The following is a 27,549-nucleotide window of genomic DNA, read 5'->3' as shown; positions in this document are numbered from 1 at the left end:
CGAGGGTCCATCGGGACATCCCACGCCAGCACCCGCCCCATGGAAGATATCACACCAGACCAAAAATGCTGCAGTGCGCCGCAGCTCCACACAGTGTGAATAAACGACCCCTCTTCCACGCCAAATCTAAGACCGGTAGGAGAGCTAATCGCCCCCATTTTCCACAGGCGGAGACGGGTGTAATAGACCCTGTGGAGGTATTTAAATTGGATAAGTCGGTATCTGGTGGAGACAGCCACGTACTGAGGGCTGGGCTGCGCCTCGGCCCGATCGTCATCCGTCAGAGCTGGCAGGTCAGCCTCCCATGCCATCCGAGTTCGATGAATTGTGGTCTTGGAGTGTGTAGTGAGGGTTTGGTAAATTTGCCGGATTTTGTGGGCCCCCAGGTCTCCCATAAGTAGGCGGCCTTCCAGTGGGTGGAACTCTGGGAGCGACTCTAGTTGCCGAATCATAGGGGTCAGTGCATGGCGTAGCTTGAAATAGCGATGAAACTGCGACTTATGAAGGTCATAATCTGCCTGTAGCCTTTGAAAGGATTTAAGGGTAGTCCCCTGCATAATATCCCCAAGCGTGGAAATGCCAATATCATCCCATCTACGAAAACCCTCCAGCGACGAGACAGGCCGGAGGTATGTCCCCTGCCAAAGAGAGGTGGCGCGCGTCAGCCTTCCCCACCAACCACTGGACCTAACCACCTGTCGCCATGTTCGAAGCACCACCTGACACGCCGGGGGAAGTGTCTCTAGGCTGGAGTTACTGTAGAGGAGACAGAGCATGGGGGTGCCTGCCATGGCCGACCGCTCCACGGCGTACGCCGGGTCCTTCTGGGAGCCGTACCACCACTCGTTAATCACCAGGCGACCAGGCGATGCAAAGCCCAATAGTATGCGCGGACATCCGCCGCTGCGATTCCGCCACAATATGTAGACTGAATACCTGTCGCGAGTGCGACCTGAATCGCACCCCCTTGCCAGAGAAATCGATTGAGGAGCGCATTAAGTTGGCGGAACCACGACGGAGGGATAGGGAATGGGTAGTTCTGGAGCCTGTATAGTAAGCGCGGCAAAGTCACCATCTTGACAATTGCGGACCTGCCGTATAACGATAAAGGCAGTTGGAACCAAATCGTCGTCTCATCCCGGACGGCGGGGAGCAGCAGCGCTATATTATGCATCCAGGCATCACCACGCGACCGCGTTATGTAGACCCCCAGGTATTTCAAGCGCTCGCCCATAATGATTAGGGACAAAGCCCAGGCCTGGCTGCGCTGGTTGCCGTAAAGAGGGAACAGTATAGATTTGGATGGATTGGCACGTAGGCCAGAAGTCTCCCCGAAGACTCGAAGGATTTGAAGAACCCGGGGCCCGGAAACCCAAGGGTCCGACATGAAGAATAGGAGGTCGTCGGCATAAAGCGCAATCCTGTACGAGTACTCCGACGTCCAGTCCAGCCCTCTGAGGACAGAGTCCAGACGCACCCACGCAGCTAAGGGCTCAATCGCCAGTGCGAACAAGAGAGGGGACACCCCTGTCGCGTGCCCCTGTGAATCGAGAAGGGGGCCGAGCAGTGACCACCTGCACCATCCGAGGCCGTGAGATTCGTATACAGTAGCTTCACGTATGCCAGGAACCGGGGTCCAAAGTTAAGGGCTTCTAGGAGCTTGAATAAATGAGTCCAACTCAGAGAGTCGAATGCCTTGTCGATGTCCGCCAGCAGGAGCACCGTGGGACGGCCTAAACGAGGGTCCTCCGCCATGGCGTTGTGGACCCGCCTGATGTTGTATCGTGTGGAGCGCTGAGGCATGAAGCCGGACTGGTCCGGGTGCACCAGGTCCTGAATGCAGGTGCTGAGGCGATCGGCCAGAACCTTCCCGAGTAGTTTGGGCTCAAAATTCAGCAAGGAGATAGGACGGTACAAACTCAGATCTTCCGGAGGGCGGCCGGGTTTGAGAAAAAACACAATTTTGGCGTGTCGCCAGTCAGGAGGCAGGACCCGCTGCTCCAAGGCTTCATGTAACGTCCCCAGCAGGTGAGGTCCCAGGTTCTGCACATGTGGGCACAAAAACTCGCAGGGAAACCCGGTGGGGCCAGGAGCACGGCCAGGGTGTGTATTTGATAGCGCCGCCTGCAACTCGTCCAGAGTGAACGGCCTATCCAGTTCATCCCGTACGTCATCGGGCAGGCGAAAGGGGGTATATCAGAAAAGAAGGTGTCAATGAGGGGCTCGGCTATGACTTCACGCTCCTCGTAGAGGGCCGCGTAGAACTGCCTCGTGGGAGGCGCATATATTGCCATCGGGGGACCGCAGGAGGGAGACCTGCGTCGGGGACGTCGAAACCTGGCACAGCCTATGGAGCATTTGACTTGACTTGTTGCCCCACTGATAGATCCTGTATTGGGTCTCCAACCAAGCCTCTTTAGCACTGTCCGTATGCAGCTGGTGGAGCTGTTGTTGGACGTGCAATAAGTTCCGGCGGGTACCGGAATCTGCGCTCTTACTAGCTGGGACTGTAAGTACACTGTAGGTGTACCTGACGATCTTCTAACACCTGCTCCTGCTCCCAACGTCGCCGTTTTTCCCCGGAGCGGTAGCTGATATCAGCCCCTCTAATCGTAGGCTTAAGAGCTTCCCAGAGCGTGACCAGGGACGGGGTGGTACCCACTTTGAGGCTAAGACACTCCACTGTAGCGTGGTGCAGCATCTCTCGGTAGTCAGCATCGCGAAGAAGCCACGGGCACATGTGCCACCGATAAAGGGGGCCAGTTAATCTGCAGGTGGAGTCTGAGTTGAAGGGGCGAATGATCGGAGAGACCCCTTGGCAGGATACAAGCTTGTGCCGCTTTGTGCAGATAACTATATGACAGAAATATATAGTCCAAGCGTGAGAGGGTGGGATCACGACGCTTATGTGAACCCCGCCTCGGAGGAATGAAGCACCCGCCATGTATCTGTCCCGCCCAGTGTGTGTGCCAGTATATTTAGTTTGGACCTAGGGGGAGTTGCATCTGGCGGCTGAGCCCGCCATCTGTCAAGGGGAGCCATGGTGTTGTTCCAATCCCCACCCAGAATCGTCAAGCCACTGGTAAGGTCCCCCCAGAGCCGCGTAAGTTTATCTACGAACGTCTGACTTAGTGGCGGAGTGGCATATACACTCCCAAGTGTGATTTGTTTGCCAGCTATAGTACCTGTAATAATAGTGAAGCGCCCTCTGGCATCTAGCCAGTGTTGTGTAACCTGAAGCGGCACGCGACTGTGAACTAATATCGCTGTGCTGCGCGCCCCCCTCGTGAAGCCTGAGTGGTACACTGTAGCGAACCCATATCGGGAAAGACAGGGGGCTTTGGTGCCCAGAAGATGGGTCTCCTGTAACAGGATATCAGCCGAGTAACGCTTCGCTAAGAGAAGTACAGCCCCCCGTTTGACCTTGTCCAACAGTCCCCGGACAATCCATGCCAAAATGTTGAGTTCCCCCAATGGAGATCTATCTGTGACTTGAGTCATTCCCTACCTTCTAAAATATCTACTGACCAATGGTACATTGTGGACGTGACTGGGAAATGTATGTTTGGTGCGCAAACCATAAAACAAACAACTTGAAGCCCAACAAGACCCCCCGCGCCCCCCATCCGCATACTTCCAAAAACAAGGAGTATCTGTCGCAGTGGAATCCTGTCCTAGGCCCCCAACGTGACGAACCAGGCAAGTCCCTCAATGGATCCCCCCCACCCAACATCACCCAAACCGTCCGGGGCGGTCAGCGACTGGCACCTCTCATATCTGCGAGGTAGACCCCAGCTCCTCAGGATCGTATGCTGTCCAGTGAGAGGCCACAGCAGAGTGTTCGGCAGAAAACGAAAGGGGGGGGGGGGGGGGGGGAGAGAAAACCAAAGATAGATCCAGGGCTGTCTCAGTCCGCAGACCCCAACGGGCCCTGAGAGCGCCAATTAGAGCGGGACCTGTGGCGCCGCGCCGTAGAGTCTGTCCTGCTTGCCGCCACGATAAGATCCCTGGGATGAGTCCAGCGGCGGCAACGAGTGCGGCTTAAGTGTACGCTGCTCATCCGTCCAAGTGAAAATCTCCTCGGGGGAGTCGAAAAAGAGTCTTGGCCATATATATCACCATCATCCTGGTGGGGAACAGCAGCGCATAGGACAGATTCAAATCCTGAAGACGTCACTTGGCCGCCACGAATGACTGACGCTGCTACTGCACGAGCCGGGTGTAGCCTGGGAAAACCAAGATGGGATGCGATTCAAAGACCATTTTGTCCTTGTGGAGCAGGGCATAGCGGAGGATCGCATCCCGGTCAGCGTAATTGAGGAGTCGGGCAATCACCGGCCGTGGACGCTCCCCAGGAGGCGGCTTTCTAGTCAATGCGCGGTGAGCCCTCTCCACCACGAAATAGGAAATCATAAGCCCGGGTGGAAGCCCTCCGGAAAACCCACCAGGCGCATGTTGTTGCGTCGGGCCCTCCCTTCGGCACCCGCGACGCAAGCTCCTTCAAGACTGTGGTAATCTTGTCCACTTTCTTCTGGAGAGCGGATACAGTGTCTTCCACCGTGGAGCACTGTTCCACCTCGGTGATCCGATCCACCGCCTTCTGAAGGTCCTGACGGAGTAATGACACCTCAGACCCAACAGCCCCGATCTGGGCCTCAAGTGCAGTCCTGGATTGGTTAATGGCTGCAAGTAATGTCGCAGTGTCAGAGGACAAGCCCTCGGCGACCTCCTTCCCTGCTGGGGCGGTGGTAAATTGGTTGATGGTAGGCTGCTTAGGGGCCACTGCGCCGTGTTTATCCTTGCCCATTGTGAACTGGAAGTTTAACAGGGGGGCACGCCCCAGCCCCACAGCCCGGGCCGGCCGACGCGGAGGGATGGGTCTCCTCCCGCTGAGGGCAACGCTCAGCGACGAACGGAGAGCCGCGCGGCACCCAGACCAGCTCCGGAGGGCCTCCTCCGCTCCCAGATTAATCCAGTTCGGCCCGGGCCACAGCTAGGCCAAGGATCCAGTCACCTCAATGCCTCACTCCGGAAACCTCCGCTCACTGGCGCTGGAGGCCACAAAGAATGGCGTTGGATGATCCGCCCAGGGGCGCCAGACAGGGCAGATGGATGCGGCCTTCAGGGCACCAGCACTGCCTCAGAGGGGCTTCACGGCCAGGGGAGAGGCCGGCCTCAACCCACAGAGCGCAAGCCCCAGCAGCTCCCAAAGGGGCGCCGGGCGCGCCAACTCGGCTCCCCCCGGTGTACCTGCAGCGTGCTCAGGCGCGACGCCCGAGTCCAGAGCCCCCACAAGTCTCTTGGGGCTCGTCGTCACACCTCTCAGGGAGGCCGGCCTGGGGATCTTCCGTGGAAATGCCAGGTAGATGGAGCAGGCTCCCAGCAGAACACACGGGCCGATGAGCCCGCCGATCGCAGCCACACCTACACCCTCTCGGACCTCACGAGTGAAAGGCGAGGTCTTGTCAGCAGGCCGCCGCTCAACACCACCGCAGCGCAGCCACACAGCACGTCCTCCAAGCAGCCCGGTCCACGGGGCTGCCGATGGCGGAGGGAAGACGGCCCCCAGGGTCTCAGTACTCCATGTGCGCCACTTAAGGGATGGGCCTGTGGTATGGGCGCCACTGCAGCAGTCCAGGCGGCCTGCAAGAATACACAGCGGCAGGCCCCGGATCCCTAGCGCTTCCCTCAAGCCTCCGTCAGCAGTACCACAGGGAGGCGATGGTTCCGGCAGCCAGGTCCCACAATCCACCTGCGGCGATCGGCAGCCACGGTGCGCCCCACACAGCGTGGTCCCGCGCAGCCTCCTCCCTCAACAGCCGCTGCGTCGACTCCAGATCGGGCCCCCAGCGTATAGCTCCGGCACCCAATTTTGCCTCTGGGTCCCGGTGCGTTCCGCCAGCAGAGGTCCGCAGCAGCGGGGTCTGGGGTAAGGAGAAGTGTAGGATTTAGGCTCTGAGATGGTGCGGGCTAGCGGAGATCTAAGAAGATGCGTCCGCCATGCTCGGCCACAAGCAAACAACACACAATTGATGGACGGAATGCAGTGTAGGAGAGTAGGGTCTGCTTTCTATGTTCACCCCCACTTTTTGCTTTTGCTTCACTGGTTTTCGACTTCGATGTGGCTGTGGGCCTGCCAATCAGACCCACAGCCCAGCTGTTCTCTCTCTAAATTTATACTATGTACTTTAGGTGCATAACCCAATTGGTTAGGATCACCTTATTGGCCCCTGTATAGTGTACCTTAGGTACCCAGGGCATAGGTGTACCCTAGGCCTACCAGGGGCTGCAGCATGTATTGTGCCACCCCTGGCCTGGCCTTCCATTATGACACAACTGGCTGATCACTCAGCTGGGGCAAGGTCGTGTAATCACTCCTTGCTTAGGTGTAGTATTCCTATACCTACCTTATATATAGACACATGGGTATCTATCAGCCACTCCTATGGCAGGCCTTAACAATCCTGGAGGCAGAGTGCTTGGTAACATGTGAGATGGTGCTCTAGCATGAGCTGAGCCTGTCTGCAGCTTTCGGAACCATGTCCTTATAGCTGTTCTATGATATAGCCTACCATATACTCTTAAAGTGCCTTATAATCTTAGACGGTTATGGTAACTATGGTTTGGCTTTATCAAAACATGTTGTGTAAGGTGTCTAACACTTTGGAATAATACCCCCATACCATTTCTGGTGATGAGGATATTATTCCTCCCTTCTAGAGGGAGAAGACATGTTGAAACCTACTTACCCGGTTAAAGTTAACCAGAGCCCCAGCATCACAAAATGGATGCTGCTGCCACAGACACAAGTCTGACCTCCTGCTGCTGGGAGTCCTTCCAGCGAGGGAGGCTTGGACAATAGGTTTCCTGCCTTGGGAGGTGCGAGCACCACCCCAGACAGGACTTAGTGTATTGGGGCAGGGAGGGATGAAAGAAACTAGACACTGCCTGGGGCACACAAGGTGTCCCATGCATAGTCCAGTTCAAACCGGCGCTGGGGCACTCCAGCCCCAGCTCTGGCGCGAAACTGGACAAAGGAAAGGGGGTGTAGCCACTCCCCTTCCTGGTCCCAACCATAGGAGGCACCTTGCAGGTAGCCCAGCCCACTAGCCCAGTATATCAGTAGGTAGCTGAGCCCTGCTAAATTAGATTAACCTGAATCTGCAACTTGAACAGAAACTCTGGACCTTCGACATTCGACCTCAGGAAGAAGACTGAAGAAATCTCCCTTGTGGCCAAGGAGTGACCACCCTGGGCAACCAGGCACCATCCAGCGACCGCTGCATGCTTTGCGACTGATCCTACGAGGGACGACTGCAGAGACTGACCAGCGCCGAGACTTCCAGACACCTCTGACCCAGATCCACATCCGCAGCGAAGCTGAGACCCATGGAGGCGACGAGTGACGTGGGACCGGCGACTTGGGAAAAGTGGCTAGTAACTGACTAGCGCGACTTCTGAGGCTTCCTCAAGGCTGTGCTTGGGGAATTGAGAAGCCCCAATCCCGAGCACCATCTGCAAAGAAGATCAGCTCCCCACACTACACGTGTTCTGCGTGGGGCCCTTCTGCACCTGAGTGGCTCGACGTGTTTTCCGGTTGCTGGCCCGCTGGCTAGTAACCTCTGCGACGACGAACCTTTGTTTTCATCTTGCTGGTCCGGCTCCTCCAGACTGGCACTCGCTCCTCTGTGAAAGAGAAGCACCCCAGACCTTCCTGGTCTGCACCAGAAGCAAGTCCTCCATCCCCTTGCCAAGGCTTGTTGGGTCCTAGCTCGACATCGACGCCGCCGACAGCAAGAGCCTTCGTGGGACAGCTCGTCTCCTGGTCCTGGTCGTCCTCGTTGCCTCCTGGTACCCGTGGCTGCTACGACAAGCTTCACCTCTTCACCTGCATCTTCACGACATCGCCTGGTTCCTTCCTGGCTCCTGGCTGGTGACCTAGACTCTGTCCCTTCTGCTTGCAGGTATCCTTCCTTCTGGATTCCATCCTTGGGATCCACCGGACACTCTTCACTGACTGCCTGTCAGCAACTTTCCTTCAGGCATCCATAGAAGTCAACGACGAAACCCGACGCAAGTTCACACCTATGCACCCGCAGCCCGTGGGCTAGGTAACTTGGGTACTCCGGTGCTCACAAGGGTATTGACTATCCTAGGGTCTAGTTTCCGAGTCTCGACTTTCTAGCTATTCCAGAAGTGTCCTAAAACTGTTAAATTCTAATAACTACTATTTCTATCGACTTTTACGCATTACGCGTGAGTGTTTCCACTCTGCACCTGAATTCCGTGGGCCTCCCACTTCCTAACCTTTGGTAGTATAGTGTAGCCACAGCGATTCCCTAGGCTAAGGCCTATCCTGTGTTCGTGACAGTGGTTCTTATACCACTTACTTAGTATATGGTTTGCGTGGCCCCTAGGGACTAACTGTATTACTTACCTGTGTGACTTAATGTATGCTTAAATAAGACTGTGTTGTACTTACCTCGAATCTCTTAAAGAGTGCTGAGGGTTTGACTACAATAAATATATTCTATTTTTATATATATCTGTTGTGGTGTCCTTTCATTTGGTATTCAAGGGATTACAAATGGTATAACAGCTGGCTTCACATGCCATTCAGAGTTTAGCCTAAGACTGCTCTTGTCCATGCTACCACTAGGATAGCTGGTCTATAAGGTTGACTTTACAACCAATCACCATAAGGGTTGTTTGGACTGATACAAGGTGTACACTAGAATTAGTGACATCATATATCAGGCCAACTTCTCACATGCAGAACAAATCAAAACATTCTCCCCCATTCAAGAGATCTGGGTTAAATCCATCATTCCTTTGCTCACCATGCCACCCCAGTTTAGACCTGGCCATATGCAAACCAGTCTTGACCCTGTGCCTCATGGGAACAGTCCAGCCCAAACTGCCATACCAGGTCCTCCCTGGACTGGAAACAAGCATCCTAGGACTGGTTTCAGGGTTTCACCCCTCTTCAGCCAGGATAGCTCGATTCCAGTGGCACAGTGAACCCGGGACCTACGTCTAGGCATACCCGGCACACTTAGGGCGAGAAAGCAAAAGACACACAATTGATGGACGGAATGCAGAACAAATCAAAACATTCTCCCCCAGTCAAGAGATCTGGGTAAATCCATCAGGCTTTTGCTCACCATGCCACCCCAGTTTAGACCTGGCCATATGCAAACCAGTCTTGACCCTGTGCCTCATGGGAACAGTCCAGCCCAAACTGCCATGCCAGGTCCTCCCTGGACTGGAAACAAGCATCCTAGGACTGGTTTCAGGGTTTCACCCCTCTTCAGCCAGGATAGCTCGATTCCAGTGGCACAGTGAACCCGGGACCTACGTCTAGGCATACCCGGCACACTTAGGGCGAGAAAGCAAAAGACACACAATTGATGGACGGAATGCAGAACAAATCAAAACATTCTCCCACAGTCAAGAGATCTGGGCCACAAAGCCACGCCCGCAACGTCACTTCTGATGCCAATAACGCACTCTGAGCCGATAAGCCCCACCAACCGGCGCGCTGGGGTACTGTTCACAAAAAATCTTGCGGATCCAGTCTGACGCTTGGCAAAATTCTAAGGTAAAGATTCTGCGGCTAGTTATAGTCTCTACCAAAAATGGCAGTACCGAAGGTAAGTAACTTGTTCATTTTGATGATGCCAAATTTGTTCTTACTGGGTCATAATTAATAAAGAGGTGATCTGATTCTACTATTCTTTGAATGGCAGCCTATTGGCTAACAATGTCACATATTCCTTTTCCTTTTATTAAAGGTTTGTGAAAGATTTTCTGTAGTAATTTTTATCAATGACATGTTCCTATGTGATTGAATCCTTTTTTAAATGGAAATTCAATATAATCTGGCCATTTGTAGGCTATCTCCAGGCTGCACGTGCACACACACACACACACATATAATATATAGAGAGAGATCTATTTATCTGCTTGCAAAGTTTATTACATTTATATATTACAAAAATATTTTAATAAGTGCTCTGGGATCCAGCACCTGTGCAGGACTATTCAATGCTTGTGACTTTGATGAAGATTCCCCTGGAAGCGAATTCGGATTACAGGTAAGCAACTTTTCCTTCTGTCTTTAAATCGTGTTTTTATCTTGTAACATATGCAGTATGTTAAAAGACCGAGGTCTAATGTCAGCTTTTGTCAAATTGCTGCTAATTTTATCCTGGAGACTGGTGTTTACTTTTCTTTTTATGACTGCAAAGTTGAAGGATTTTCTAAAGTGAACTGTCTGGCAATCATGCCGGGCACACAACATTTAAATAGGCTGGACATGATATGTACAAATCTTTCAAAATATATTTCAGTAGTTATGAAAACACCTTTTTTGTTCTGAAGTGAAATGGAAATAAAGATTTTAATAGGATCACAACAAATTAGGATACTTTACTTGGTGATAGGCAAATGATAAGTATTTGCTGATACCTGATTTCTATACATTGCAGTTTGTCACTATATAGTTTTATAAGTCAAACTGCCTGCTGGTGGGAGTTTGTGGCCATTTCAATGGAAAATGTCTGTCTGTAAATGACAGTGAGTTACCACGTTATGCCTTGGAAATATATATATTTGTTTTAAAGTGAGAATTTGCAAAATAATAATTGAGAAAGATTCCTGCCCCTGATGACAATTCTATTAGTGAACTAAGAGGCAAGTCAGGGGTCAAGTGTACGCTGTGTGTGGACTCGATTTTTATTATAGATGAAGCAAACGTTTAATCGATTTAATCAAACAAGAGTTTCTTGTACAGCAGACTTACTGAACTCACATGTTTGAAGGTGCTCTTGTATATGGTAATGAAGAAATAGGTGACTCAGTGAAATTAAATATTTGCCTAGGTTGCACAATTTGAGATGAGTTTATGGTCAAGCGCATTACAGTTAGGTTGAGTAGATTGTTCCATTTGCTAGACCTGTAGGTCTGGGAACATTTTTCAGGTTTTTTTCAAAGCTTGCATGTGACTTGGTCCCTAGCCACAGGCAATAGTAATTCAAAGCCATTGCAGTACGCCAGTAATCCTCATTTCTATTCTTAAATTTCATCTAGTACTGTCCTAGTTTATTTAACCTTCTAAGGTGGAAGATGCCTGCACTTTAAAAAGAACCTCTTAACACTGCTCTGGTACCTCCTTTTCAGACTTAAGTCTTTTAAGGTGCACAGAAGACACCGATGCATTGCAACTGTTGAAGGCATTTTGCTTTCTCCCACAAAATCTTACATTTCCTAGGTTTATTAGGACTAGGAAGGGAGGATGCTCATTTTCCTTCCTTGCCGCAATCAGTGGAATAGCTCTCATTTTCTCTGTTTGAGCAACTCCTTCTGAATTTTCTTTTACAAAACAGTGGAAGGACTTAAGCGCCAAACTTGAAGAACCTGTTTTCCTGTCCAGAGGCTCCCCGCAGAAACAGGAAAAGTTTGGGGGGAAGTGGTAGGAATATTATGGTCTGTAACGAGTCAGCATAGGCGTATTTTATTGTAAATTGTTTATCTTTCATAAGGGCATACAGTAGATTGTGTGGTAACAGCACTGTGAAACTAAGAAAATTTGATTATAAAAAAAGAAAACACTGGTTGAAAACCTCGCTATTCCAAATCATTTAAATACCATTGTGTCTACTTAATGTGGCCTACTTAAATAGCGCCAGGACGCCCTTGCCAGCAGCTGTTGCACCATAGAAATTTGCATTCATTCATACATCAGTATCAGCTATAGAACCAAAGTATTCAGTAGATAATTAAAAAAAATGCAACAACCAACAGCTGTTTCACTGAGTAAGTCACTTCATCACAGACGGTCTAGATTATTTAATGATAAGTTACCACACTAGTACTTTCCTTACGTCTCATTGAATACTGAGCCCCCTTCTGGTCTCTCAAATGTCATGAGTATGTAAAAATGTTGCTTCTGTAACCTCTTTCCAGGTGCGTACCAATGTTCCCTCCTGGTGTGATCGTGTGTTATGGAAATCCTACCCTGAGACTCACATCATCTGTAATTCCTATGGTAAGTACTGTTGTGATTGCCATCAAACTCAATTTATAGAGACCAGATTCTAAGAAAGACTCAAGGAGATGCTACATTTTTCTCCAGTATTGAATCTTTCATAGATTCACATGCTTGAATCAACCCGTGGTATACATATAACAGCAGTAGTTAGTACTACCATAGGCTACCATGCAACGAACAGTCACTGCAATAACCTATCCATTTTCTTTTGAAAGAACCAAACTTAAGTAGCAGCCAATCAGGTGAGGGCACCCTCTAGAACAGTCCCAAGAGATGCTAGGTTTGTCAGATTTTCTACCGCACGTTGTGTGAAAGGGAGTCTCCCTGAGCTCTGCTCAGTTTCTTATTCAGTTTTCCAGATCTCTACTCAAAATGTCGGATTCTAAAAAGAATGGTCTTTTCAGGTCATGTGGTAAGAAGAGGCTGCATGCTGAGGATCCTCCTAAGAACTGTATCTACTGTCTATACCCTCAGCTTAAGGTAAAGGACTGCAAGATTTGTAGGACCTTTTTAACCAAAACACTCAAGAAGAGATAGGGTAGGTTGTTGATTTGGCTCCAGAGACTGAAAAGTAAATCTGATGTTGTCTTTGAGGATGAGGAGAGCTCTATCTTACAGGCTTCTCAGGAAACATCCAAAAGGAGAGAAAGATCTCATGAATCTCCTGAAGTTTCCAAAAAAAGGCTTCTAACAAGTCTTGTCAGGAAGCTGCAGGCACCTCGCAAAAAAGAAAGCATTCATTTCCTACTGAGGAAAAAAGCCATAAACATGAAAAACAATCTTCAGAACCATCCATGAAGATTACAGTCTCTAGTAAGCTTTTATCGTCGACAGTTATCTTCTGCCACCCCATCGACAATCAAATCACAATCTGAGTGCATTTCACGTACCTTGTTGAAGATCTCGTTGTCGAAAATTACATTGTTGACGGGTATGACTGCACTATCGACGACGCTTCCAGCAATGGCGAAGGCTCCATCTCCGCTGGCGACTTCCTCATCGGCGATGACTCTGACGGCTTCCACGTCGACATCCTCGATTCCATCGATGTCCTCCTCCTCGTCATCTACAACCACGTTGATGACGACCGCTACAGCATCATCAACGATAGTGACAACGATTTCACCTGCTCCTATCATGTCCTCATCGACGACACAGACTCTGCTGTCGACTAAGCTAATGACATTGTATTCCACGCCTGGCCATAAGCAACCGTCAACGTTGCAACTAACACCGGTATATTCGTCGACACCGTTGACTAGGCGTTTTTTACAGAATCCTACAGTGGTTCAACCTTTGCCACCTTCAACATTTTTGGAGGAATCTGATGATTGTGGAATGTTTGGTCCTGCTCACAGTCCCTCTCAGCTTCATGTTAAGTATCAGGACGATGATGAGGATGACTATGAGGGTTACTATCAGCAGGAATATCACCGTCCACATACGAAAATACAATACATGGAGCCTGTTGGTGAGCCCATGGTCCACCTTCATGTGGCTTTGGTTCAAGATCTGCAAGACCAGCTACATGATTACCGCACGCATTTTCCTTCATCAACTGCTCCTCCGCTGCCGCCACCGCCTGCACCTTTAACACTGGCGTCTCCTCCACGAAGGTCTGTGCCGTCTCTTCCCATGTCTCCTGTGACGGATATTGTTTTGCCACCATATCATGACACATCTTATGACGGAGAAATTGAGGAGGGTCAACCTCATAAAGAAGGGCAAATAGGTGATGAATTGGGGGGACTATGTTATTTCAACGCCTGCTTCTCCGCCTCCTCAAACAGCGGATTTTTTCCCTGAAGACATTGGCAGCTTCCACGCACTAATGGAAAGGGCACCTTCTCGTTTTCAGTTGTCAATGACTGTCAAGCAGTCTGACTGTTTTCGTTATGATTTTAAGGATCTCTCTAGAAAGACTGTGAGAGTGATACCCATTATAGATCACATCTGAGAGGAAGGTGTGAAGGTAATGAAAACGCCCCCACCATGGTTATCCCCATCTTGCCCGGATTGACAAAAAATATAGAGCTCCCGACGATGCTCCACCTTGTCTGGCAGGGCACCCTAAGCCAGATTCCGTTATCTCACAGGCTGCCCAATGGAGATCAAGAAATCCGTTAGCACCTATTACTGCACCACCTGAAAAGGAAGGAAGGAAACTTGATGATAATGGCGAGAGATTGACAACCACTTCAGGTACAACTGTAGGCATGGCTAACGCTCTAGAGGATAAAAGACTAGAAGCAAGAAAGATTCTTCTTGAGGGGGGAAGATCTGCTTTGGAAATTATAGATGCTTTATGGATGTGGCTTCCTTAGCCTTTCGTCAGGTCGCTGTAGCGGCTGTCCTCCGGCGTCAAGGTTGGCGGAAAGCAACAACGTTTCGCCCTGAGGTACAAGGCAAAATACTGGACATGCCGTTTGATGGTGAGTCGTTTTTTGGCAAGCATATTGACACCGCCTTACTGAGCATTAAGACTGACACTGACACAGCTAAGGCTTTGGGCACGCTCCAGTACAGAAAAAAAACCTTTTGTGAAGCACATGGCAGAGCTCTGGCTCACAATCTTTCCAAAAGAGAGCTCACTTCTGTCTGTCTCTCAAATCCTTTCTCAGCATGATGTCCTCTGCCATCCTCAGGGTACCTCATGCACGCCTAAGGAGGAGACCTTTTCGGGAGCAATTGGACAGACAATGACTTCAGATAACAGGATCATTCAACGATATTATACGGATCCCCCCGGTCATGAGAAGCGCTCTTCCTTGGTGACAGTCCACCAACAATCTCTCTGTGGGGCTGACATTCCTCTCTCCTCTTCCAGTTCTGACCACAGATGCATCATTGGAAGGCTGGGGGTGCATCTCCAGGACCTCCAGATAAGCGGCAAATGGAGTCTAATCTCTGTCATGGATGCATATCAGTTTTCTAGAACTAAGAGCAATTTTCCTAGCCCCTCAGTCATTTTTCCCAAGGATAGGAGCATCCTCAGTCCTCATTCGTACAGACAATACCACCTGTGTGCAGTATCTCAACAAACAGGGAGGAACGAGATCTCCAATCTATCTTTGGAAGCTCAAAGGATCTGGGAATGGACACTGCGGCATCACATAACCATCAAGGCGGAGCATCTCCCAGGAGTAAAGAACAACCTGGCAGACACCTTGAGCAGATTTGTCAAAGAAATCATGAGTGGGAACTCGATCAGCTGATTCTCGATTCCATCTTCCAGAAATGGGGAACACCCAACTTGGGTGTCAGGAAATTTCTCAAGGGAACCAAAAATGCCGGTTCTTTGCCAGCAGAGAACTCAGAAAGGGTCATGGGGGAATGTGTTTTCGATTAGATGGTCAGGGATCTTTGGGTACGCTTTCCCCCATGCCCTCTCATTCCAAGCATTCTGATGAAAATTGCTCCACGTTGGCCCCGCCAACATTAGTTCACGGAGCTACTCTTGCCTTATCGCCTGGCAGTAACAACGACTCTGCTAACCATGAGCAAGGGGCAAATCTTGCATCCGCACCCATCTTCTCTTCAGTTGCTTGCTTGGCTCCTGTGTTCAATGAATTAACAGATTTAGTCATTCCCCAAGACTGTAGAGATATATTGTCCAGAGCTAGAGCCATATCCACGACTAAAGTTTACAGAATGAAATGGAACCGTTTTTGTTGTTGGTGCTTTCGAAATAACACTCACTCTCTTCTCTCACCTCAAGATGAAATCTTGCCTTATTCTCCTATCTCTGCAAAATCAGGTCTGCCATATGCGTCTGTAAGGGTCCTTCTGATGGATACATCTGCCTGTGAATTCCCCAACTTATGAATATCCCCTGCTCCAGCATTCCACGGAAATATTTCCTAGCTCTCCGCGCCAACGAGGTCGTCTCAGCGTCTTGGCTCCGCACACGGCTCCGCATGACGTCACAGGAGTCATAAGAAGACCACGTCGGCGTGATGACGTCAGTTCCCTTTTTTCCGCGCTATCGACGTTAACGTTTTTTTTCTGGGACTCTCCTTACTTCGTATTGATACTTTGTATTTTGGATTGTATCGTTTCCTTATTTTGTTATGTCTGCTCCGAGGATGTCAGGCTTTAAGCCCTACAGAGAATGCGGTAAACATATGTCAATTACTGACCCGCATGAGGATTTCCTCTGGTGTTGGTCTTCGGACCATGACCTCAAGGGATGCTCTTCGTGCAGGTAGATGAATCCAAAGACGTTAAAGGAGTGAGAAGCCAAACCTTACATGGCCAAGGCAAGAAAAGAAAAAAGGGGTCGAAAAAGGTCAAAGTCCAGGTCTTCAACGTCGCGCGACTCCAAGAGGAAGCATAAGAAGAAGAGCCATGCCACTGAGACGACCTCGTCGGCGCAGAGAGCTAGGAAAAATTTCCGTGGAATGCTGGCGCAGGGGATATCCTGGGCCCTTTCCAGATACAGGCGCACTTCCGTCGCTGCTTCTCTTTGCTCTTCTCGCAATTATTAAGCAGTTCATGAAGGGCTTATTCAGGACTTACCCACCCATTTGACCTCCTCCGCCGGATTGGCGCCTTGAAGTAGTCCTGTCTCAACTAATGAAACCACCGTTAGAACCAATTCACAAAATTGAGCTCAAGTTTCTCACCTGGAAACTGGCATTACTTCTCGCACTTACTTCTGCATGGAGAGTACGTGAAGTTGAAGCCTTCACCATAACAGAGCCCTACTTACGCTTTACAGAGGACTATGGTCTACGGAGAACAAACCCTAAATTCATCCCGAAGGTTCCATCTCAGTTTCACCTTAATGAGCCTGTTGTCCTAGGCACCTTTTTCCCATATCCTTCCTCACCGGCGGAGAAATCTCTCCACTCGTTGGATGTCAAACGGTGCATTAGGTTCTATTTGCAAAGAAACAAGCGGCTACACAGAACAGATCAGTTGTTAGTCTCTTATGGTCTTCTAAGACTGGGTTCTGGTGTCACAAAATGAACTATTGCATGATAGAACGCTGCTGCTGTTCAGCTTTGTCATACTAAGGCGGGTAAACCGCTTATGATCAAGGCCAAAGCTTATTCTACAAGAGGAGTTTTTTTCTGCTGCTCTTTTCGCTGGAGTATCTTTGGACAAGATTTGCTGTGCCGCTACCTGGAAGAGTACTCGTACTTTCACACAGCATTATTGCCTGGATATGGCAACTTGCAGCAAAGCAGCAGTGGGACAAGCGGTTCTACGTCATCTATTTCAATAAGGAAAGCCTCTACTATTAGAGATGTTTTTTACTTCGGCATTATGTGTCTTTACCAGTTTCTTATGATGTTATGCAAATTGTTTTCTTATATTTCTTGGTGTATATATACTGATACTAGATAGCTGCATTATATAATTTTTATGTTTTCAATATATGCATCCCCTAAGGGTAGATATGTATATATATTGGACTGTTTCTATACATGTTTCTCTATGCACCTGCCAGCTATTCTGATTCATAGGAAAAACAGAAACAGGAGTAAACCCGTTCACCCAGCTGAGACCGGGTAGGTATAGTAACAGAAAAACAATGTCTCAACTGGAAAATCATGTAAAGGAACCACTAGATATGAGAATTAATCATAAAGCACAAGAAGGGACAAGGGAGACCAAAGGGGAGGATGAAAGGTTGTTATTTGTAGATAGAAGCACAAAAAATACAACTAATTTACAGTAACCATAACAACCATATGTGCACTGAGGGTGAAGTGGCGAGTGAACGGCGCAGTGACATAAGTGTTTAGGCAACAACGCGGAACGGCGAAGGACAGATAAAACATGAGGATCAAACAAAGGTATTTACAGAAGAATTTACAATTACAAATATGATTACTCAATTTATGAATGGCCCTTTTCAAAGCCACAATTGGCGTTGTGGAGTCGACGACGTTTTAACCTCTTTACATTGAGGTCATCATCAGGACTATGGTTACGATGATTCAAAGGTACTTCTATGAGAGCAGAGGCTCTCATAGAAGTACCTTTGAATAATCGTCGTCTCCACAACGCCAATTGCGGCTTTGAAAAGGGTCATTCATAAATTGAGTAATCATGTTTGTAATTGTAAATTCTTCTGTAAATACCTTTGTTTGATCCTCATGTTTTATCTGTCCTTCGCCGTTCCACGTTGTTGCCTAAACACTTATGTCACTGCGCCGTTCACTCACCACTTAACCCTCAGTGCACATATGGTTGTTATGGTTACTGTAAATTAGTTGTATTTTTTGTGCTTCTATCTACAAATAACAACCTTTCATCCTCCCCTTTGGTCTCCTTTGTCCCTTCTTGTGCTTTATGATTAATTCTCATATCTAGTGGTTCCTTTACATGATTTTACAGTTGAGACATTGTTTTTCTGTAGCTATTTTGATTCAAGCATGTGAATCTATGAAAGATCCAATAGTAGAGAATAAAATGACTTAGTTACCTGTAACTACGGTTCTCCAGTATGGGTATCTTTCATAGATTCACATGCGACCCGCTCTCCTCCCCTGAGAGGCTTCCCTTCCTCAAGGTATAAAGTTTCACACTCGTGCCTGAAAATCTGAGGAACCTAGCCTCTCTTGGGATTGTTCTAGAGGGTGCCATCGCCTGATTAGCTGCTATTTAAGTTTTGTTCTTTTTTCCAAAAGAAAATGTATAGGCTATTGTAGTGACTGTTCATTGCATGGCAGCCTATAGTAGTATTATCTACTGCTATTCTATGTATACCATGGGATCCCACTACGACGACTGGGATCATTCAATGATTAAATGGTAAAAAATATATAGCTTAGTTAGATGAGTGAGAACTCTTTCTAGATTTGCACTTATCTGATAGAGACATCTAGCTGCAGATTCCTTAACTTTAAATTCTTCACAGGCGTCAGACTGGATCCGAAATATTTTCAGCATTAACTATGCGTGCCAGGGAACGACGCGGTATGTTTCCGTGATGACGTAGACTCAGGCCATGACGTCAGTAAAGCCATGTAAGTATGCAAGTCCCCTCCAGGGCGCCGACGTCAGTGGAGCCATATAAGTACCCTCTGGGGGGGGGGGGGGTGGGGGGAAGACATTTTCAGCCTACTTCGACAGTTTATTGTTGTTGGGAACAGTGTGCCCTTTTTTCACTATGTCATCAGGCTTTAAGCCTTGTGAGTCCTATAGTCAGCAAATGTCGGTTAAAGACCCGATTATGGGTTTGTATGTGGTGTTTGAGCGAACACCCCGGATTGCGCCACCTGTCAAAAGCTGAAGGCATTTAAGGAGCACCGAATGTAGTTTCTGGCAGAGCGTATGTCGCTATCTTCTTAGATTTCCCGGCCTCTGTCCTAGTCGTCCCAGAAAGAGGTCCATTCGTGGTTGTGGCTATAGAACTTGGAGCCAGTCCAGAGGAGGTCATTCTCCAGAGACGTCAAAAGGTAGGAAGCAGTTGAAGTTGTGGCATCCCCCGGTTTCACCACGTGGAGACAGTCTCCCTGTACCCCACCCGCTCGGCGGTTGAGAAGGCCTTGCGCGACTACGCACCATGCCTCCCCTTCTTTCCGGGAGCCAGGGCTTCAGTGGTTCAGGTGAGGGAGTATTATAGCTCTTTGCACCTCATCTTTGGGGCGCCAAGAAAGTGAGTGGGGCGCTGTTGAAGGGTTCAACCTCAGTGACGGTTGGCCATCAGAGTCGTTGTGCAGCGCCAATCAGATTTATCTGGCTCTGCTTTGGTGCAGGTATACAGATCTTCAGGATCTCCACCTACGGCGCCTGTTTTCGATCCTGTGACTCCGACACGGACGTCAGCGGCACCAGTTGAAGTCATCTCTCCTCCTCCTACCGACATTGAGGCATCACTCATGGGTGTCATATGGCATCCAATGAGGAGTCGATAGTGCAGACTAAGGGTAATGTTCTGCTGTTTGTTCCTTCTCAGGAAGAGCCTTCTGAAACTCACCTTGTGTCGGCTGAGACAGGACTGTTTCAGCCCATTTTTTATACTATTTGCTTCTCAGGTGGAGGAGGGCAGGATATCTAATCTTGAAGAGGCTAGTGGACTGGAATCTTCACCAGCTTCAGGGTTAATTTCTCCCTCTAGTCTCATACTGATGTGAGTTTCTCCTTCGCGTATATGCTGAGGAGAGTGGATTCCGGCGCGCAGCGGTAAGGTTGAAAAATTTCCAGATCCAGTCAGACACCTGGGGAGAATTCAAAGTTAAGGAATCTGCGGCTAGACTGTGTCTCTACCAGCTAATAAGTTAACTAAGTTAAGTAACTTGTTCATATAGTTACCAATCAGGCATACCCTAGCACAGGGTGTAATGTTTATGTAAATTAACACAAATTATTATCTCAGAACACCTGGTGGACCTGTACGCAAACACAGTAGGCCTTATTAGTGTTATTTATGTAGCGCTTACTATCCTTAATGAGGCCCCAAAGCATTTTACGCTACTCTTTGGGATTCCAGTGTTCCTATTTTAGTCTAGCATAATGCTCACATTTAATCATGATGTTTGAATTTAATTTGTAGTAATTTCCCTCATGCAAATGTTGTTACAATGTTGTTCCTTGTTTTTTGCTGTTAATTTCATGTATACATGTTAGTGATCTGCTTTACTCTACTTGTCGTTCACACATATGCTAGTTGTCATGCTGCTTATAATCTAGTTGTCATGTCATTTGTGCACAGTTCAGCATCCCATTATTGTGAGAATTGATTTTGTTACTTGGGAATAGTGAGTATAAGGTGTGTACTCAGAAACGAAAGAAGAATAACCCGTTGGGGGCACTGTTGAATCCAAAAGGAGTTTACCCATGAGCAAGAGGAAAGCAACAGAAAGCAACCAGTTGGAGGCACTGTTAAATCACTGGGGAGTATTATAAGAAGTCAAACCAGAAACAACACAGGAACAGTCAATAGGAGGCACAGTTAAACTGCCACAGCTCATTATATGGCATTTACACAGCGACAACAGAGAGGAAATGTATTGGAGGCACTGTTAAGCCACCCAAGTAGTATTACATGCAGGCTTCCCGGGAGTGATAGAGGAGGAGCCGGTAGTAAATGGCTATCTTTTGCGTGATTCCCCCCAACAAATGTTTGCCTTAACTGGTTCTGCTGGCTATAGAACTCTCTGCACTTTACCCCTGCTAACCAGAGGTAAAGGGCCTGTGCTCCTCTTTTCAACATGATGAAATTGGCATATCCCTAAGTGGTTAATATTTAACTTGGCTATAAGTCTCTATAAGTTCAATGTCACTCGTGGACTTTACCACCTGTTGTGCCATCCACTACAGTGACAGTGTAAAGCAGGGGTCTCCAATCTTTCCCATGATGAGAGCTACTTCTAATCACTGAAAAACATTCTGATCTCTGCTAAATATACGATTTTGTAAGGTTACACATGAGCCAAGTAACTTAATTACTGCCACTGAAGAATCCCAGTCCAGCCCACTAAGCAAGAAGAATTAAAATCACAAGAGGTGTACCCCAAAAGGTTTGCCTCTCATCTTCAAGGAACAATTTTGTCTTTTTGCTTTTGAGTGAGAGAAAGAGAAAGTATGTAAGAGAGAAAGAGAGGCAAAGAGGGAAGGGAGAGAGAATGAATGAGAGAAAAAAGAAAGAAAACTATTAAGGGGAGAAAATGAGTCAAAAAGAGTCGAGGGAGAAAAAGAAAGACGAAACATGCAGAGAAAGAATGATAGGAAGGAGAAAAGAAATGGAAAGAAATACAGACAAAAGTTAAAGAAAGGAAGCTAAGAATGAGAGAATGAAAAGATAGAAAGAACAGTGATAGGAAAGAAGGAAGGGGAACAACGATAATCAAAAGACCAAGAAACAAAGAAAGAGAGCAGGAGAAAGAAACAAGGTGGAAATAAAAGGAGAGACGGAGAGAAAAAAGAAAAGAAATCAAGGAAGAGGAATGTGAAGGAAATTAATTGCAGACAGAAAGAGAAAGACAGTGCATGGATAAAAAAAAGTTGGAAAAGGGGGCATTGAAAAGAGAGGAAAGAGAAATAAAGGAAGAGAATTAAAGAGGACAAAGTAAAAAGAAAATACAGCAAGGAGAGGAAACAGGATAATTAGAGAAGTTGAGGAAGACAGAACAAAACAAAGGAAGCAGAGTAAGAGAGACTGAAATAGAGAGGAAATAAAGAAAGAAGCAGAAATAATACAATTACTGAAGAAAGAAATAGGTAGAAGAATAAGTTAGGTAACAAAAGGGGAAAGAGAATGCAGAAGCTAGTCAGGAAGTGTTTAGAAAAAAATGATGAAAAAATGGAGAAAAAGAAATGAAAGAGGAAAAAGAAAGAAGGAAAGAGATGACAAAGGAAAAAGCAAAGTAGTACAGAAAGAGTTTTCATAAGAGGTTAGACTGCATTGTCTTCAAAGGCTTCACATAGTGGGCGGATTGTTTTAAAGTGCTGCTTTAGCTGGTGGGTGTCTATTTTCAAACCAGCTGACGGAATTATAATGCGTGAGGGACTGAGAGAGAGCGTGCAAGCTACTGGTAACTCAGTATCAACTTGTTGGAGACAGCTGATCTAGAGACCTGGGGACCCCTTGCATGTTTCCAGTAGATAGTGAACTGTCGTTTCACCAATATGAGCGCAAGAACGATGAACTTTGTAGGGACTTTATTTTTAGCGGACTTTAGAAACAGCCCCAGGAGACAGGGCTCTGGTTCTACGGTGAGGGCGCGCTCCATAACCTCCTCACCCCCACCTCACTCCTGAAGCCCCCCAGGTGAGGACAATCTCACACCATATGTATTATTTCTACGTTCAACATCTGGCTCATAGGACAATATGAGGCAGATCTAGGATAGTAGCTATTGCTCCTGGCAGGTGTTGGGAAGGCCCCTGTGCAAGCAATAAAAGTTAATCAATTAAAACTGCTAGGGCATTCCTTCTAGTACCCCTTTCTGCATCCATGATAGAGGTGCGCATATTAGTCGTACAAACCTCTTTAAGGGTAGTAAAGGAGGTGTGAGTATCTGCCCGGAGGGCGGTATAGAGGGCTGTTGTGACAGCCCTGCGCCTACCAGAATTTGTGCAGAGTATTTGGCAGCCCTGAAGAGTTGTGTGTTCCTCCCGTCGCAGGAACACAGCCAGCACACCATACATCAAAAAGTGGCCCGCCAGTATATCATACCCCTGCCTCAGGTCCTTGATGGGATGTAGAGTCCCGGCATCGTAGAGATCCCCGATTGTCAGCAGGCCCAGGTCTACCCAGACCCCCAGTCTATGCCCTATGCCCTCCGCCTAGTGGCACGTGAGCCAACTAACCGGCGAACGGAGGAGCAAATATCGCACCCAGCATTGTCTAGCCACCTCCTGCAGAGTGCCAGGCTCCGCCCTGAGTCTCTGAAGCTCCAGTAGGAGTTGTTGCAACCAGGGCAGCGGGGGCACACCTCCCTCCTTAGGCAGGCCACCGCTCAATGCTGTGTCCAGCTTTGCTACCCACTGCAACTGGGCCGCTACATAATAGGCCTCAAAATTTGGCGCTGCTAATCGCACTGGGTGCTGCAATTTCACTAGGGCAACCCTGCGATGGCACATTCCCCCCGCCCCAGCCGAGATCCACCAGCACCTGAACTTTCAGTGGGGGACTATCTCCGGCAGAGGCAATGAAATCATCTGGCATTCGCGATACGGCCTGCTGCCGATAATAGCGAGCATTTTCCAGAGCCTGACCAAGCCATGTATCGCTGATATACCCTTACCCAGGTTGCCCTCTAACAGTGCAGCCTCAGTATGGTATAACTGTAACCCCAATTATCAGAAAGTAACATTCTCCCATCTTACTCCCCCCGCCATTTGCGGTGCTATCGGGATCTCGCGTAGTGGATACAAACTGTTCTTCGGCCAGTTAACACATAAGCCCAATAATAAGCCAAATTAGTCTAGGAGTCCCATGACCCCGGGTACGTCTGTCTCGTAAGCCCGAAGGAAGAACAGCGTATCATCAGCGTGCAGCGCTACATATTGCAGTGTGCAGGTAGCAATCCCCCATTCTTCGTCTGCTGGCCAGCGGTCCTACTACAATGGCAAACAATAGAGGCCACAAGAAGCACCCCTGCCGGGTACCTCTCTATAGCATATGTCTCTGATATAACACCCTCTGTTTGAACTCTTGCAGTAGGTGCCGTATAGGGGAGCCGCTCCCATGCCAGGAAACTACCCCAAAGTCCCACGCGGTCCAGCACAGCATACAAATTATTACAGCCGAGGCTGTCAAAGGTCTTCTCAATGTCCACCTCCATGATCATTGCACTCACGTTCAACGAGGACACGTCAAGTAGTAGGGTGGAAAGCCGATGGACATTGAATGCTGTGCATCTCTCTGAAATGAAACTTGTCTGATAAGAGTGGGCGAGTTGATTAGACACACATACCCTCATTGAGAACTTCCTGAAAATCTCACCTATTTTCTTTGGGCAGTTTGTCACAATATTTTTTGAGAGAATCCCAGAGGGATCGGTAGTACCTCCCCAAAAGGGTAGTGCTTGCTGCTTTCATAATTGATGCACACATTCTACACATTTTGTTGCCAATAGAATCCATCCTCTTGCTCTCTTTGTCTGGTAGTACAGAAGATGAAGGAGCTACTGTTTAGGATTTCCTCGCCGCAGCCACAATAACAGAATCTGGATTAGGATAGCTAAACTGGTGGCTTGTATTTTTTCAAAAGCAGTGAGAGAGCAGATCTTATAGATGCAGATGTAAGAAAAACTGCATAACCGGTTCCAGTAGACTAAAGCAAGGGCCGTGAGGAGGTTTTATGGTGTAAAATGTTGAATATGACCAATGTCGTGGTGGTAGGCATTGCAATATTCAACTTTGCAGCACCTGTTACCAGCACATTCTTAAAGGTAGTGAAATCATCTACCAGTGAGACCCTTGCAAGAGGAATATCTATTAGAGTTGAAGATTAATCTCTGACAGATTAACATTAAGTGATCTGCCAGGATGGATTATGCCTCCTGTGGCGAGAGCAATATTTCCTTGTCGATCGTCTGGAATGAGAAGAGGAAGTCCTTGTTGTAGACGTTCTCTTAGCTCTTGTTCTAGAGTTAGAGCTTGTATGATGTCACCGTCTAGAACTTGATTTTCTTGGAGGTGGACTGTTGTCTTCTTGACAGCTTGATGGAGGATTCAGAGGTGAAAATGATGCCCTTGGTAGCATCAGAGTTGATTAGGGACCTGGTGTACTGTCTCAGAAGTATTCCTGGATGGTGAGTAGTTATGGGAGTAATCTAAACCTGGAGTGCTTGTGTAATAAAGTATCCGTTCTCTTAAGAGGCTTGAAGTCAATGATTTATTTGACAGAACAGCCAGTTTCAAAGCACAGCACCAACGTTACTCCGTTGCTCTCTCTCCCTCTGGAATGAGTGATGCATCATCCAATACATCACTCCATTCCATTACATGGAGAGTATTCCAATATTCTAAATACAGATCACAACACATCCCCCTCCCAATAAACAAACGCCAATACACGTTAACAATAAAATTCAGATTCAAGAAAACAACAATAAAACAATTGCAGAAGATAACACTCTGTAACAACATAAATTAAAACAGGAAAAGTAAAAATAAGCACAGAACAGCATATGGTCCATTTACTATAGCTACAATAGGGCAGCTGCACAAAAATGAAGATGACCCTAATGCAACACGTAATCCCTCAATTTGATGGGCACTTTTCTGCACCTAGCAGAATGAGATCTGGATTCCCTTCCACCAAAAGCACCATTGATATCAGAACTTCTTACCCCCGTCAATGCAGGTCTGGGAACTCCCACATCCTGGAAATCACCAGAATACCTGACCAATCTAGACATACTCCACCAGCAATCTGTGTCAACTCTGACCACATTCTTCCTGATGGCCACAATGGTGAAAGGACCCAGAAAACCAGATCTACCTTTAAAAGTGTGTCTAGGATTCTTCTCAAGCACTTGATCTCCAACACACCACTTCTTGTATTTTACATTCATCCTAGAATCATAACTTGATTTATACCTCCTCTGATAATCAGTAACCCTGGTACGTCTCATGTCTGCAGACATACCACTGCTAACACTAGCAGGTAGCCAACTAGGATTCAACTTGGAAGGAGCTTTCCTCCCCCTCAAATCTTCAAAAGGAGACTTAAGTGTGATAGCATTAGGTGTGGTGCGGTGAGCCCACCAGGTGTCCCTCAAAACAGTACCAAAGGGTAACCTCAACTCCAGAGCCCGCTGAGCACAACTCTTAACCACCCTGTTCATCCTTTCAGCTAACCCATTAGCCTGGGGAGAGTACAAAGCTGTCTTCTGGTGAACAATGTTAAAATCCTTAAGAAAATTACACATCTCATGGGAAACAAATTGTACCCCATTGTCTGTAACCAAGAACCTTGGAACTCCTTCTGAAACAAAAACATCTTTAAGGAAGTCTATCACCGTTTTCGTGTTAGCCACAGACACACACTTGGTGACCACCCACTTCAAGGTATAATCCACCAGCAAAATAACAAACCTTTCAAAAGAAGGTAACAGCTCAAATGGGCCTACTATATCCAAACCCAACTTCGTCCATACCTTCTCAGGAACCTCAACAGGAGACAAAGGAGCTTTGCCAGGGGTGTGAGACTTATCATTAGCAGCACAAGACAAACAGTCCTTAACCACAGCCTCGATCATGTGATCCATACTAGGCCACCAGTACTTCTCCCTCACCCGAGCTTTTGTTAAACTCCTACCCAAATGACCTTCATGAGCAAGGTTAATTACTTTGTCCCTAAAAGCACTCGGAGGAATTACTCTATCACCTCTCATAAGGTTGTCATAACAAAAAGACAACTCCTCCCTCACACCCCAATAAGGTCTCATTTCCAAATCCAGAGTCTTGTAATCAGGCCACCCATGATTTATCCATTCTTTAAGAAGAACAAAATCCCTGTCACTATTTACACCCTCCAACCATTCCTCAGACGAAAAGGCAGACTCCGCCACCCACAGTACACCTTCAACCTCACTACAGTCTGAAATCTGTTCAACCGGTAGACGAGAAAGACAATCCGCAGATTTGTTACACAAACCTGGAATGTAGCGAACCACAAAATTAAATTCCTGGAGTCCCTCACTCCAACGCTTGAGTTTTGGCGTAATGTTCTCATTGGCACGGCACGAGAAAACTTGAACCAAAGGCCGATGATCCGTCCGGACCAAAAAAGGAATCCCCCAGAGATAGCATTTAAAATGCTGAATTGCCCAGAAGACACTCAACGCTTCTCTTTCAATACAAGAGTAATTAACCTCCGCATCTCTGAGAGCCCTAGAAGCAAAAGCTATTGCTCTGTCTTCACCATCCACTACTTGGGAGAGCACCGCTCCCAACCCTTTCAGACTGGCATCCGTCGTCAAAACAGTCTTGCAATTCACATCAAAGTGACCTAAAGTGGGCATCTTACCAATCTCAGCCTTTATACATACAAAGGCCTTCTGACACTCTTCAGACCATGCAAACTG

General features: G+C 47.7%; 1 protein-coding gene across 3 annotated transcripts in view; it reads left to right on the top strand.

The window, feature by feature from the left end:
* INPPL1 (inositol polyphosphate phosphatase like 1) overlaps positions 1 to 27,549 on the top strand; it is a 1,340,026-nt gene that overhangs the window by 994,512 nt on the left and 317,965 nt on the right. For all 3 annotated transcript variants that reach the window (XM_085623407.1, XM_085623409.1, XM_085623408.1), the window contains one exon: positions 11,968 to 12,049. In XM_085623407.1, the coding sequence (XP_085479533.1) occupies positions 11,968 to 12,049 (82 nt within the window). The remainder of the gene's footprint in view (positions 1 to 11,967; positions 12,050 to 27,549) is intronic.

Source organism: Triturus cristatus, chromosome 8, assembly GCF_964204655.1.
Source record: "Triturus cristatus chromosome 8, aTriCri1.1, whole genome shotgun sequence".
Taxonomy (NCBI): domain Eukaryota; kingdom Metazoa; phylum Chordata; class Amphibia; order Caudata; family Salamandridae; genus Triturus; species Triturus cristatus.
This window is presented reverse-complemented; position numbering and strand designations above follow the sequence as displayed.